General features: G+C 50.5%; 1 protein-coding gene across 1 annotated transcript; it reads right to left on the minus strand.

Annotated features, from left to right (window-relative positions):
• Positions 1 to 2,670: 2,670 nt before the first annotated feature.
• LOC113976558 (interleukin-10 receptor subunit beta-like) lies at positions 2,671 to 14,030 on the minus strand. Its single transcript, XM_027701847.1, has 7 exons — positions 13,927 to 14,030; positions 11,712 to 11,835; positions 10,257 to 10,426; positions 7,245 to 7,423; positions 5,309 to 5,459; positions 4,892 to 5,049; positions 2,671 to 3,246 (listed from the first exon to the last, which is right to left on the minus strand). Exons 1-7 carry the CDS (start codon positions 13,973 to 13,975, stop codon positions 3,034 to 3,036), a joined length of 1,044 nt encoding a protein of 347 aa, XP_027557648.1. The 5' UTR covers positions 13,976 to 14,030; the 3' UTR covers positions 2,671 to 3,033.
• Positions 14,031 to 14,847: the final 817 nt, after the last annotated feature.

Here is a 14,847-nt window from a genome sequence, read left to right on the forward strand (position 1 = left end):
CACCAGCCCAGGTTGCTCCAAGCCCCGTCCAACCTGGCCTTGGACACTTCCAGGGATCCAGGGGCAGCCACAGCTTCTCTGCCCAACTTGTGCCAGGGCCTCCCCCCCCTCCCAGCCAGGAATTCCTTCCCAATATCCCATCTAAATCTGTTCTCTTTCAGCTTAAAGCCCCTTGTCCTGTTCCTCCATCCTTTGTCCAGTCCCTCTCCAGCTCTCCTGGAGCCTCTTTAGGCCCTGGAAGGAGCTCTGAGGTCTCCCTGGAGCCTTCCCTGTTGCAGCTGAAATTCCATTATGATCAGCCAGCTGTGCTCTGTTGGGGCAGTTTCAGAGCCTGGTCTCACCTGCAGGTCAGCAGGGCTGAAAATCCAGCCCCTGTGCAGAGCTCCTGCTGTGATTTAATCATCTTCGTCACAATGTTCCTCACACAGACTGGAAAAGTCCCTGCTCTGAGGAACTTCCAGCGTAGTTTCAAAAAGTGTCACGTAAACAACAGGAGCAGAGAGAAGGGAATAGAAATCAGACAGGAGATTTGAGTGATGTGGTGGCGGAGCTGATGGGAAAAGGGAAGAACTGAAAGTCATTAAACGGGTTCTCTGCTCTGGTGCTTTCTCCGGGGTGAAATCCCGGCGTCCCTGGTGCACATCCCGCTGCTGGAGCGAGGATTTCCTCTGCAGGGCTCCCCAGGGGGGTCTCATTTGTCTTTTCCCCCCCATCCCCGTGCCAGGCCCGCAGGGTTCTGCAGGAAGGGCCTGCAAACATGCAGAGTTCCCTTCGGGGAACCCAGGCTCCAAGGAAGGAATATTCCCAGTGCATTGCACACGGATGGTCAGCCAAGCCTGGGGGTTCTTCCTGGAAAACAGCTCTTTGCACCTTTCTCTTCGCAGCAGCACAGTATCAAGGGAAGGAGCCTCTGTGCCACTTAGCCAGTAACTGAAGAATCCTACAAAATGACATTTGCCAAGTGATTAATGGCTGTTGCCCATAACATAAATTGCTACCACAAACTCTTATCCTGAATTTCTGGTTAAGAACCTATTTTAAAGCCTTTTCCACAGCTCGTGATGGGTATTTCTGAAAGCCTTTCTGGCTCTGCTGCTCAGTGGGACTTGTTCTGGATTTGCACTTGGCAGCCAGAGACAGCCTTTCCTGGAATCTCCAGGACCTGCTGGGCAGGGAGGAACCAAAGTCACCAACATGGAGAGGTAAAGGATGTGGAGCTGGAGGGTGTCCCTGCTCCCTTGCTTGGTCCTGGGCTCTGGTTTCTCTTTGTCCCTGAATTCTCACTCCCCTCCCTTGACTGGAACTGGCTGAACTGTTCCTTCCCTTGCTGCCTTCCCTCACTGAGGATCTGTTTTGCTCACCACAAGCCCAGACTCCTCTCCCACAGTTTTCTCCATCTCCCTATTCCTTAATCACTCTTCTCTGCTTTGCAATTCAGCAAATATATTTGGGAATAGCTCTCCAATAACTCCCAGGTCTCCCAAACGGTCTGTGTCCCTCCTCCCTGGGCCAGGACACTCTGTGGCAGAGGGAGCAGCTTCCCCCTGTACCCTGCAGTTCAAATCCTGCCCCAGCTGAGTTCCCCTGCTTTGTTGGTTCGTTGCCATCACTGTTCCCACAAGCTCAGCTCAGGATTAACTCTCCTCTAAATTATTGTTCTCTGAAGAGGCACCAGGGGCCTGTGGGGCCACACAGCCCATGTGGGCACAGCCAGAGGCCACCTTGCCCCCAGACCCTTTGGTGCCTCTCAGAGAAGCTGTGGCTGAAGAAGAGGCCTCTCACCTCCAAAGGATTTCCTGGAAGGACTTGGTTTGGGACAGGAAGGCTTCTGAAGCAAATCAAACTGGCTGCAGGTCGCTCTGAAGAAACACATCTGGGCTGCTTTTAAGAGCTCTTAAATCCCTGGAGGTGCTCCAGGCAAGGCTGGATGGGGTTCTGAGCAAACTGGTGGAAGGTGTCCCTGCTCTAGGAAAGGGCTGGAAGGGCTCCAAGGTCTCCCCAGAGCCTCCTCTTCTCCAGGCTGATTCCAGTTCATTTTGGAATTCACCCTCTAAAGGCTTTCTGGGGATGACACAGACAGGAGGTTAAAGATGAGCTCACCTGAACTTCAACCCTCTTGCTTTAACAGACCCCACGTTAAAAAAGGGCAAAAAAGAAAAAGGACATATCTAAGAAACTGTTTGTGTGGGAGAAGGGGCAGGGATCACACAGGGAGCTGACCCAGACACACTTCACTCGTGCCAGGTTCCTTTGGCTGACAGAATTTAATTTTTCACTCTCATTTTGATGTAATAACACACAAATGCCAGTTAATGCCTCTCTCTGCCCCAGTGTTGGGTAAAACCTTTATATAAACCTTTATACAAACCTTTGTAAAACCCTGGGTATGACCCTGGGCAGGTGAGGCTGGACTGTGCACAGGGAGTCCCAGCTCCCCAGACTGACATTTTTAAATTAAGAATACACATCAACAGATAAACAAAATGAACCTCATTTAACTCCCACTTTAGCTGCCAAGTTTTCCACAGACTTCAGTTCATCCCATCCTAAAAACTTCACAATTCTGCAGCAGGTAGAAAACAATTCAAGAGAAAGATGATGCCACTGGAGGACATCCTTAAAAACACATATAATTTTTCATAAGAAAAAATAAATCAGGTCAGGTCTTTCTTTACAAAATATACTTTTCTTTTACAAATATTTTGCTTAGTTTTTGCAATAAATAGTTCATCAGAGTTAACTAGTACTTTTTATATATATATATATATATATATATGAAAATTGCTTTTTAATGTCATAATCAGTGCCAGGTATTGCCACAACTCCTTAGGGAGCCACCACCAGCAGTGGCAAAAATTGTGTATTGTTTAGTTCCTCATTTACAGCCAAGTTTCTTGTACTTTAAAAAAAAAAAAATGGTTCAGTCAAAAGTCTGTGCCCACACCTTTGTCTGTGGATTTTTACTGTCTGAAGGAAGCAGCAATAAGGAGATAAACCCAACAGTCCCTTTGTTTTCCTTTTCCAAGGAAGCATTTAGGTCTTCCCTGAAGCTGTTCCTACTCCTGAGTTGGAATCTCCTCGTTCAGAGCCCTGGGGGTGCTCTGGTGTCTCGTTGGCCTCATCCTCAGCCTCATCCCTGGGATTTTGGGAATCTTCTGGAAGGACAGTCAGCTTGTCACAAATAAGATGTTCTTCTTGTGGAACTGGAGAGAAGGACTGTGGAGCAGTGGGAGGTTTGCTCAAGAACTGTGGAGAAAAAAGAGGAAATGAGAATTAGGTTGCACTGGCTGGACCATCCTGTTTGCTTAGAAATACTGTTACTGTTAAACCAGAGATTGTTTGCCACACATCAGTTGGTTTTCTCAGTCCTCACAAGTCCCAGAGGGGCAACAATGTCACATCCTCTCTAACATCCTGTCCCAGGCTTGGGAGCAATCACATTGTGAAACCACTGCCTTGGATAAAACACATTGTAGGTACAACTGACCTTTGATTCCTGGGATCAGCCACTACAGCACAAAATGAAAACTCTCCCTTTCTTTAGAGCAACCTGTGAGCAAAGGAAATGTCACCACATCCTGTATTGACCAGAGCAGTGCTGCCACCCCAACAGCTGAGCTCCAGGGTCAGCAAAGTCCAGGGCTTTGCACAAGGGATGGAGGGACAGGACACAGGGAATGGCTTCCCACTGCCAGAGGGCAGGGACAGGTGGGATAGTGGGAAGGAATTCTTCCCTGAGAGGGTGGTGAGAGGCTGGGATAGAATACTTACAAAAGAGTGAATCGAGGCATTAAATACATTTTTATATCATTTTTTGCAATTCGAATACCATTAAAATATTTTTATGGCATTTAAAAGTTCCTGTGCTGTACAGTTCTACTTAACATTTGCACTTCATAAATAGGACTTTTTTCGTATCCCTGCCTGAATTTTACCCATGGCTCCTACTGGCCTTAGAAAACATGAGTTAGCCTGCTAAGAACTTACTCCTTGTGTGAAGGGTTTTAGCTATTGCAGAGCTGAAAAAAACCCACTTTTTTCACCTTGTGTTGATGTCTTAGCTCCTACTTTTCTGCCCATGAGCAGTTTCTGGCTGCCAGGGCTGGCAAATGGATTAAACCCCAACAAAAAACTGGTATTTTCAGTAATAACTTTTTACTCTGAATAATAGAACTGCCCCTCCCTTCCCTTTGCTGGGGAGATGTTCTGGTGGAAGTTCTCTTCGTCAGGCACTGCAGTGACAGGACAAGGAGTGATGGGTTCAAACTGAAAGAGGGAAATTCAGGTGAGAAATTGGGAAGAAACCCTTCCCTGGGAGGGTGGGGAGGCCCTGGCCCAGGTTGCCCAGAGAAGCTGTGGCTGCCCCTGGATCCCTGGAAGTGTCCAAGGCCAGGTTGGACGGGGCTTGGAGCAACCTGGGCTGGTGGAAGGTGTCCCTGCCCATGGCAGGGGTGGCACTGGATGAGCTTTAAGGTCCTTCCCCCAGCCCAGGTGTCTCTGGGACACTTGGCCTGGTCCAGGTTTACTTCCCTACACTCCTTACTGAAGTTACAACTCGTTATTGCACAGGTGACAGAACTCTGTTGCAGGAGAACAAATGTGCTATTTTAAGCCCAAAATGAGACAGGAGAGACAGAGATCTCGGTTGCTCACCAGTTAAATGGGGAACTGAAGTTGACACCTGTTATTCTCTCACTTTAAAATGAAGGAAAACATCCTGTTTCTGAACCATATAAAGCTGCTTATTACAAACTACAGTTTGCTGGCAATCAGGTGCAAATGGAATAGGGCAAAATAAAAGAACTTCTAAAGGTTTTGGCACCGAGAGCCTTGGAAAAGCAAGTGGTTCTGCTGAAAAGGCTGATTTTTGCGTGTTAGGCAGAAAACTAACCTCTTTCAAGTGTTGTGGGAAAATATATGAAGGGCAGAAAACATGTTTGGTGAGTCGGATCAGGTAAAAAAGGGAGAAGAAGCAGACAGGGACCGCAATGGCCACAGCCAGCATGGACCCCAGGAGAACTGTCACAACCACCCACACGGGAGTGACACCTGCAAGAGAGGAGGGAGAAATGGTTACAGCTGTAATTATCCATTTCTGAGTGATTCCTTTCAAATGATCACTTTCCCTATGGAATGCCCCATCCCTGGAAGTGTCCCAGGCCAGGCTGGACAGGGCTTGGAGCAACCTGAGCTAGCGGGAGGTGTCCCTGCCCGTGGAGAATGGGATGAGCCTTAAGGTTCCTCCCAACCCACCCCGGTGTGTGATTCCAGGATTTCCCAGTTCCCCCCCTGCTGCCCCAGGCATTACCATTGTGGGTTGTCTTCTCACACAGCTCCCTGCTCAGCTCCCCTATCTTGTTCCAGTCGGGAACCACCGCCTGCACTTGGACACAGTACCATGTCCATGGCTCCAGCTGGGACAGGATTTCAGAGTTGTGCTGGGTGTCTACATGGGAGACCTACAGACAGAGAAAAACACCACAAATGTGCAGAGCATGAGAGCAGTGACTGGAATAGCCAAGGAATTAGCTAAGGAATGACAATCACAGTTACAAGAGTACTGTGAAACCACTCCCACCAGTGACCTTCTGGCTGTTTCCAGCAGCATTAATGAAGTTTTAGGCTAATGAGAAGAGATAAATGAGATATGTTTGCAGACAGAAACTGTCCCCCAAGCAGATGAGATCAACTGAGAGCACTGCTACAGACAAACATAATCTAACTGGAGAGGCAGCAAGTGGGATGGGTGAACAGGACAAGAGGAAACGGCCTCAAGCTGTGCCAGGGGAGTTCTAGACTGGAAACTAAAGCAGGGAAAATTTCTTCACCAAAAAAGTTGTCAAGCCCTGGCACAGGATGCCCAGGGAAATGGTTGAATCATCATCCCTGGAAGTGTCCAAAAACGTGTGGATGTGGCACCTGGGGACAGGGTTTAGTGGTGAACACAGTGCTGGGTTAAGGGTTGGACTTGGTGACCTGAGAGGGCTCTTCCAACCTTCACAATTCTGTGACTCTGGGATCCAGACAGAAGGAAAACCAAAAAGAACAGAGAAAAAGGCTTCTGGAGGCTGTGAGATGACTGACAGCAGAACTTGCTGTTTAGAGGCACCATCAGTCATGTCCCTGTAACTGCAGAGTAAAGAAGCACCTACAAAATGTCCTGTTCTGTAGTAACAGAGCCTGTCTCAGCCTGAGGAGACTCCACAGCCAGGTTTCAATCTCTGAGCTTCAAAAATAAACTGTGAAGTTACACAGTCTCTGCCTTTTGCTCCTTTCATCCCTAGAAAATCACTCAGACTCCCCCCCTGAAGTGTTACAAGTGCAGATCCTGCAGTTCCTGCTTCCTCTGGTAAATCCCTCTGAGTTTGTATCCCATATGCAGAAACACCTTCCTTTCTGGGAGGATGGGAATTGCAAACCTAGGAATTGCAAAAAAAAGTCTGCTTTTTGGGAGATGATGATTCCTCATTTTCTGGAACTGAATTGTGCAGGGTAACAACCACAAATCAGGATCATACACAGTGCAGCCCCATTCTGTGAAAACTGTGCTGATGTGAAAAGCACTAATTAGACTGTGACTGGTGTCTGCTGGTCTGAGGCTTCCTGTTTTCCTGTAATAGAACACATGATCCTATAATTATTATATTATTTATGATCTTTCTCCAGGCACCGTGTATGGAGAAGCCTTTTGTGCTGAGTAACACATTTGCCTGTGGAAGAGACTGTTCATGAGAGGGAGAAAGTGAATTACACAGGCAGAAATCGGAGAGGTGAGCACAGTTAATGTAAGGCCTCACCCATTTTGGGGGATTCAAAGCCCAAAGTTTCCTGAAGAGGGAATAAACTCTCACAATGTAGCAGTTATTTGTAACTGTGGAAAGAGAAAATTCCATCCATGCCACTGTTTAACTACACAGCAACCTGCCCTGTGCTCCCAGTCACTGTTGGAGTGACTGGGCTTGATTACACTGTAATTAGTAGAGATCTGTTTTTACTTCAGTCCTGTCAGAATCCCAGAATCCCAGACTGGTTTGGGTTGGGAAGGACTTTAAGCCCATCCAGTGCCACCCCCTGCCATGGGCAGGGACACCTTCCACCAGCCCAGGTTGCTCCAAGCCCCGTCCAGCCTGGCCTTGGACACTCCCAGAGATCCAGGGGCAGCCTGTGCCAGGGCCTCCAGGAGCTCTCAGAGCCTCACCAGGATGGTGTTTTCCCAGGAAAAGCACAGATCAAAGCCCCCATACCCTGGAAGCAGAGTCTGTAGTGCTGTCTTTCTTCCAGTAGAGGATCCTGTAGCCCCAGGAGCCATAGTATTGCCTCAGAGACCACCTGTCCTGCTTGTGCTCAGCAAAGGGGCCCGAGAAATCCACGTGCAGGGCCCCAGACTCCGACTTCACCTCCACTTCAGGGGGCCCAATCACTGCTGGGGGGGGAAGAGAAGAAACAGGGGAATTCAGCTTCACATCCATTTCAATTTGACATTTTTATACAACCCATGATGATTCACATTTGAAATAAATTTATCTGTTGGAAGAAAGCGATGTCTTTTCACAGGTCAGGCATAAATAAATCCTTTCCTCATGGAGAAGTTATTTTTTCACAGTTAAACAACAGACACCAGTGCAGACTCCACTCCCCATGCCCTGGATTAGCTCAGTTCCCTTTTGCCAGCTGTGGTGACTCCTGGGAGAGGAAGGACTATTTCCATGGTTATAACTCACTTCTCCTTCTGGGCCAAGCTGTCACAACACCTGTTTTTCCTCAGGAGACCCTCTAGTAAAGTGTTTAAATGTTTTTTTTTCTACTGTGATTATTTTGAAAACCAGAAACCTTTGAATTATTGCTGTGTGTTACTGATTGTGTCCCTTAAACTGAAGGTTATGCCCTTGCCTCCTGTAAATGGCTTGTCCTTGTTATGGCATTGTGGCACCACCTACATTATTTCATGAGTAACTCATAATTCCATAAATCCCTTATAATTCCAGCAAACTCTGCCTTGGTTGCCTCTAGATGCATCACAGGGCTGTACCTTCCTACAATGCTCATGAACATGTTCTTGAGCTCAGGAACAACAACATGAGGACGGTCTTGGTGCTCCTGGTTTTCTCAGGCAGTGTGGAATTCCTTACAGAAGCACCAGCAGAAATAAGAACAGAATTCCAGAATAGTCAGGGCTGGCAGGGACCTCTGGAGATGATCCAGTCCCACTCCCTGCCCAGGCAGGGTCACCTGGAGCAGGTGACACAGGAACATGTCCAGGTGGGTTTGGGATGTCTCCAGAGAGGAGACTCCACAGCCTCCCCGGGCAGCTGCTCCAGGCTCTGCCACCCTCAATGGAAAGAAGTTTTCCCTCGTGTTGTGTTTTAGTTTCTGGCCATTGCTCCTCACCCTGGCACTGGCACCACTGAGCAGAGCCTGGGGCCGTGCCCTGACCCCGCTGGGAGACACTGGTGTGGATTGATGGATGCCCTGGGAGCCTTCCCTTCTCCACACTGACCAGGCCCAGCTCCCGCAGCCTCTGCTCAGCCCCAGACCCCTCAGCATCTCTGGGGCCCTCTTGGACCCTCTCCAGGGGCTCCTCCTGGACTGTGGAGCCCAGAACTGAGCACAACACTCCAGATGTGCCTCCCGGGGCTGAGCAGAGGGGCAGGATCCCCTCCCTGACCTGCTCCAGTGCTCTTCCTGATGCATCCCAGGATCCCATTGTCCCCCCAGGGCACCCTGATGGATCATGGTCACCTTGTCACCCCCAGGACCCCCAGGTCCTTCTCTGCAGAGCTCTCTGCAGCAGGTCGGGTGAGCCCAGCACAGACAGGAGTCACAGAATTTCACATTCCTTTATCATGATACCCTCTCACACCAGCTCTGGCAACCCTACAAACCCTCATGTCCTCCCTGGAGATTTCCCAGCTGCCCAGTGCTCCCAGGCTTTCCTGACAATAGTTTTAGTCCCTGACTTTCCCACTCAGGATTAAGCTGCCTTCCCAAAGCCCAGCCAGCTCCCAAGGCCACAGGCTCTTTCAAATATATGTCAAACAACACCTCTGTTAATGATTTACTGGTTTTCTCTCCACTCTGAGAACCTATCCACACTTTTTATCACATTTTCTTCTGGCTGTAGTTTATACCTTCAGAATTGTAATTTTTCCACACCATGTTTCAGTGCTTCTGTGCTGGGCAGGTTAAATTGTGTCACAGTTATTTGTTTTAAAGAGATAACCAACAAGAGCCTTTGGAAAAACAAAGCTGTTAAATGTAAAATTCCACTCTGAAATCCAAGAATGATGAAATTCAAGAGATTGGAGGTGGGGCAAGAAAAAAACATATTTGTAAAGGTTTTCCTCCAAGGTGAGGTGGAACAGAACCTTCCTGTGTGATTTTGTGTTAATGGCTGTGAGGAGAGAAAAAAGCACTGGGTAACAAATAATCTAAAATATTTTCATTTTTGTTCATGATTAGAGTAAGAATGTACAAACCACAGGATGCTCAGTGGTAAAACCCACTCTCACTGCCAAGCTCAGCAACACAATTAACATCTGTGCTGTGCACCCTAATCAAGGCAATGCCTAAATCTTCCCTCCCAGAAGACTGGAAAGCTTCACTAAGAGAATGGCAATATTGTGTACATATTGTGAATACTGGGCAAGCAAGATTTCTTGACTGAAAATCAATCTTTCCCCGTGAAACTGGGGCTTTTTGAATGAAGAAAAAATAAAAAGAAAGCATTTTGTCTGGAAAAGCAATGAGGAAGCAACCTTCCACTAGCCCAGGTTGCTCCAAGCCCCATCCAACCTGGCCTTGGACACTTCCAGGGATCCAGGGGCAGCCACAGCTTCTCTGGGCAACCTGGGCCAGGGCCTCCCCACCCTTCCAGGCAGGAATTCCTTCCCAATATCCCATCTAACCCTGCCCTGTGGCACTGGGAAGCCATTCCCCATTGTCCTGTCCCTCCAGGCCCTTGTCCAAGTGAATTTATTTAGACATATAGGAAATCTGATTCCTTGAAGACAACCTCTCCCTGGCTGGAAAATTGAAATGATCCTTATTTTAAGGGGAAAAAAGCCACTTTATTAGAAAATCTCCTCAAAAGAGATTTCCAGGTTACCAATATATAACAGTGAACCTACTCTGCTTTCTGTCCTCAAGTGTTACAACTGTGATTTTCAACGTGATTCAATCAGAAAACAACCTGCACCCTGCAGCTGTTGTGGAGCCAAGCTGCTGGGGGCCACAGGGGAAGGGCAGAGGGGCCTTACTGTCATCCATGGGGCTGAAGCTGAGGGTGACCCAGGGCGAGTGGTGCTGCCCAGCCTGGGCCCGCAGCTGCAGGATGTATTTGCCAGACTCCCAGAGCCAGGACAGGTCGCAGTGTGTGCTGCTCAGCCCGCTCTGCACCAGCTCGTACGTGTCCCCCGGGAGAACCGTGCTGTGGGAAGAGAAACAGAATCATTGATGGGCAAATTACCACTGACTTCCCTGTCAGCCTAATGCATAACAGCAAATCTCTTGGTACAACCAGTTAGGACTCAGGAACATGAACATATTGAGAACCACCCAAAGGATTTTATGTTCATCCACAAATCTGTGAGAGAGGTTAAAATTCCGGGTCAGTGAGCAGATGCCCCTTTCCTGACACTGGTTACAACACTTGATTCACCAGACAGGAGTGATCAGAGAAGTCTGCAAACATTCAGCCAAACCACTGCTGTCCAGAGGGGACTTGTTCAGAGCTGTCTCCAAGATATGCACACATGGAGAAGCCAGAGAAAACAGAGCCTGACAAGTGACCAGGAACTGTTTGCAGAATAGAATCACAGAAGGTTTGGGTTGGGAGGGACCTTAAAGCTCATCCATCCCACCCCCTGCCATGGGCAGGGACACCTTCCACCAGCCCAGGTTACTCCAAGCCCCGTCCAGCCTGGTCTTGATAATATATGATATGAAATTTAATATATTATACTCTTTATGGGTTGCATCCAAAGCCCACCTAGGGAGGAAGGGATCAAAAGGTAACGGCTACCAAAACCCAGAAAAATCTTCTTTGAACTAAGCATGAACAGAAGCCTCCAAGGAGACCTCAGAGCCCCTTCCTGTGCCCAAAGGGGCTCCAGGAGAGCTGGAGAGGGACTTTGGACAAGGGATGGAGTGACAGGACAAGGGGGAATGGCTTCCCAGTGCCAGAGGGCAGGGTTAGATGGGATATTGGGAAGAAATTCTTCCCTGTAAGGGTGGGGTGGCCCTGGCAAAGGGTGCCCAGAGAAGCTGTGGCTGCCCCTGGATCCCTGGAAGTGTCCAAGGCCAGGTTGGATGGGGCTTGGAGCAACCTGGGCTGGTGGAAGGTGTCCCTGCCCATGGCAGGGGTGGCACTGGGTGGCTCCATCTGAGAGGTCAGGGAAGGAGCAAATGCTCAGCAGGACCCAGTCTCCTGAATCTCCTGAATCACAGGTAACAGCTACATGATAAACCACACACAGAGTGAATAACATCCATTGTTAAAAAGGTGTTTCCGGTTCCAAAAATAAAAGGTATAAATCTGCCTCGGGTGTGAATGCACAGAAAATGCCTCTGCCTGTTCTTAGCCCAGCAGAGAAGCCTCTCACAAGCTAAAAGAAAGGGGCAGCTCCTGATCGTCCTCTGAAGAGGAAACAAATGACTAACACACACAGAGCTGTAAACCGTGAGTTAAAGAAAGCACAACCCCCCGGACCCACCTCCTGTAGCGCACGGTGTAGGTGATGTTCCCCCGGGGGAACCTCGGCGCCTCCCACCGCAGAGTGCTCTGCAGATTGACCGAGGTGATTCTCGCGTTCCTGGGCCTCGGCACCCTTCCAGCCACTGCGGGAGCAATCCAAACAAACAAACATTTCAGCTCCTCCGGCCACTCCTCGGTCAGCCCGGCTTTAAACGCAGCCTCCTGCCTCAGCTGCTCGTTTCCAATCAGGCCTCCACATCATTAATTCACACCCCGGCGCCTCCCGTGCCCTCTGAGCTGATGAAACACAAACCAATTACCAGCACCAGCGACTTCCAGTAAGTGTTTATGACACCATCATTTACTGGGCACGGCTGGCCTGGCACTGCCCTGCACCCAGGGCATGAACTCTCCCTGGGACTGGCAAACCCAAATGGGAACAACAGGGTGTGGGGAATGATAAACAGAGATAAACCAGAAACACCTGTGAATGTGAGTTATTAAATATAATAATCATTAATCAGCACTATTCACAAGTGACAAGAACAGTCGTTTTCTTCGCTTGGAACTGAATAAAAGAAACCCCAAAATAGTGTAAAGCATGGATGAACAGTCCATTACTATTATGATTTAATGATCTTTAAATAATTGCTGGTATTGAAACTGAAATAGAAAAGATTCCGGCTCATTATTGCAACGTAAATGAGCAATGCAAACAAACCCTGCCAGATGAGATCAGGCCTTACATGTCACAGGTGTCAAACCTGATGACAGATGTTGTGAGATAAATAACACAATTTACAGGTCTACAGTTCACAGAATCATCAAGGTTGGAAGAGAACTTCAAGGTCATCCAGTCCCTAAACCATGTCCCTAAGGGTTAGAGGCTGCAGAAATAAATGAAATTAATGTGCCAGTTACCCACCTTTGGCAGACAGGAGCTTGAAATCTAAATCAGGCTTAAATAAAAACTATTTCAGACTCAATCCCTACTTGTACCCAGCAAATTAACTCAAACACGCTGCACATCACAAAGAAAGAAGTTAGAATCACAGAAGGGTTTGAGTTGGGAGGGACCTTAAAGATCATCTCATCCTACTCCCTGCCACGAGCAGGGACACCTTCCACCAGCCCAGGTTGCTCCAAGCCCCGTCCAACCTGGCCTTGGACACTTCCAGGGATCCAGGGGCAGCCACAGCTTCTCTGGGCAACCTGTGCCAGGGCCTCCCCACCCTCCCAGCCAGGAATTCCTTCCTGATATCCCACCTATCCCTGCCCTCTGGCAGTGGGAAGACATTCCCCTTTTTTCTGTCCCTCCAGGCCCTTGTCCAAAGTCCCTCTCCAGCTTTCCTGGAGCGCTGCCCCTGCTTTCAGGATGAGGTCTGAGATAAGCATGTAAATTCCCAGGAAAAGGCAAGGCTCCCTTCCCTGACAACACTTCCTACCTGAACAACCTCCAGGTAAATTCTTTTATTGCGCAATGTGGACGGCGAGATTCGGAGAAATACTTCTGAGGGTTTAAGGTTTGTGCAGAGAATCCCAGGATCCCTGAGGCTGGAAAAGCCCTCCCAGCCCCTGGATCCCCCCTGTGCCCCATCCCCACCTTGTCCCCCAGCCCAGAGCACTGAGTGCCACGGCCAGGCCTTCCTGGGACACCTCCAGGGCTGGGCACTCCAAACCTCCCTGGGCAGCCCCTGCCAAGGCCTCACCACCCTTTCCAGCAGGAAATTCCTCCTCCTGGCCAACCTGAGCCTCCCCTGGCACAGCTGGAGGCCGTTCCCTCTCCTCCTGTCCCTTGTTCCCCGGGAGCAGAGCCGGCTCCACGCTCCTGTCAGGGACAGTCGTGGTCCTACAGTGACCCCGAGCCCTGTCCCGTACAGTGACACTGAGCCCCCGGAGCGCGGCTTCGCCCCCACACCCGCCTTTCCCGGCCGGGACCCGCACATGTCCCAGCCTGGGCAGGACCGTGCCCGTTTCCCAGCACGGACAGAACCGCGGGGCAATAACGCCGGCGGGTGCCCTGCACGCACCCCGGGCTGTCCTCGCTGTCCCCACAGGGCAACACCCGCCCGCTCCGGGACTCTCGGCTCCTCACGGCACCGGTGGCCTCGCCGGCTCAGGCGCCCCTCGCTCCCGCCTCCCCGGGGGCACCGCCGCCCCCTTCCTCGCGGCGAGGCGGGACCGGGAGGTCGCTCCGTCCCCTCCGTCCCTCCCTCCAGCGCCGGCGGACTCACCGCAGAGCAGGAGCCCGCCGAACAGCGCGCCCCTGAGGGCGGCGGCCATGGCGGCTCCCGGCGCCTCCCTCAGCAGCAGCAGCAGCAGCAGCGGGGCCGCCGCGCCATCGCCGCGGGAGCGGGGCCGCCCCGGAACCCTTCCGGCTTCCCGGCGGGGCGGGGCGGGCACGGCGGCTCCCCGGGCGGGGATTCACCTGGGGCTGCTCCCTCAGACACCGGGGGTTCCCCTCAGACACCGGCTGTTCACCCTCAGACACCGGGCGTTCACCCGGGACACCGGGACTGCTCCCTCAGACACTGGGACTGTTCCCTCTCAGATACCAGGGCTGCTCCCTCAGACACCGCAGTTTCACCCTCAGACACCGAGGTTTCCCCTCAGACAGCGGGACCGTTCCCAACCCTCAGCTTTATCTTCTACCTGCAGGGTCCGGCCCCCACCAAAGATGCCCACGCCGCTACTCAGAGAACCGTGGAACGGTTTGGGTTGGGAGGGACCTTAAAGATCATTTAATTCTACCCCCTGCCATGGACAGGGACACCTTCCACCAGCCCAGGTTGCTCCAAGCCCCGTCCAACCTGGCCTTGGACACTTCCAGGGATCCAGGGGCAGCCACAGCTTCTCTGGGCAACCTGGGCCAGGGCCTCCCCACCCTCACAGGGAAGGGTTTCTTCCCAATTTCTCACCTGAATTTCCCTCTTTCAGTTTGAACCCATCACTCCTTGTCCTGTCACTGCAGTGCCTGATGAAGAGAACTTCCACCAGAACATCTCCCCAGCAAAGGGAAAGAAGGGGCAGTTTTATTATTCAGAGTAAAAAGGGTTCTTCCTCAAGCTATTACTGAAAATACCAGGTTTTTGTTGGGGTTTAATCCATTTGCCAGCCCTGGCAGCCAGAAACTGCTCATGGGCAGAAAAGTAGGA

This window comes from Neopelma chrysocephalum, unplaced genomic scaffold (assembly GCF_003984885.1).
Source record: "Neopelma chrysocephalum unplaced genomic scaffold, ASM398488v2 Primary Assembly neopelma1_170, whole genome shotgun sequence".
NCBI lineage: Eukaryota > Metazoa > Chordata > Aves > Passeriformes > Pipridae > Neopelma > Neopelma chrysocephalum.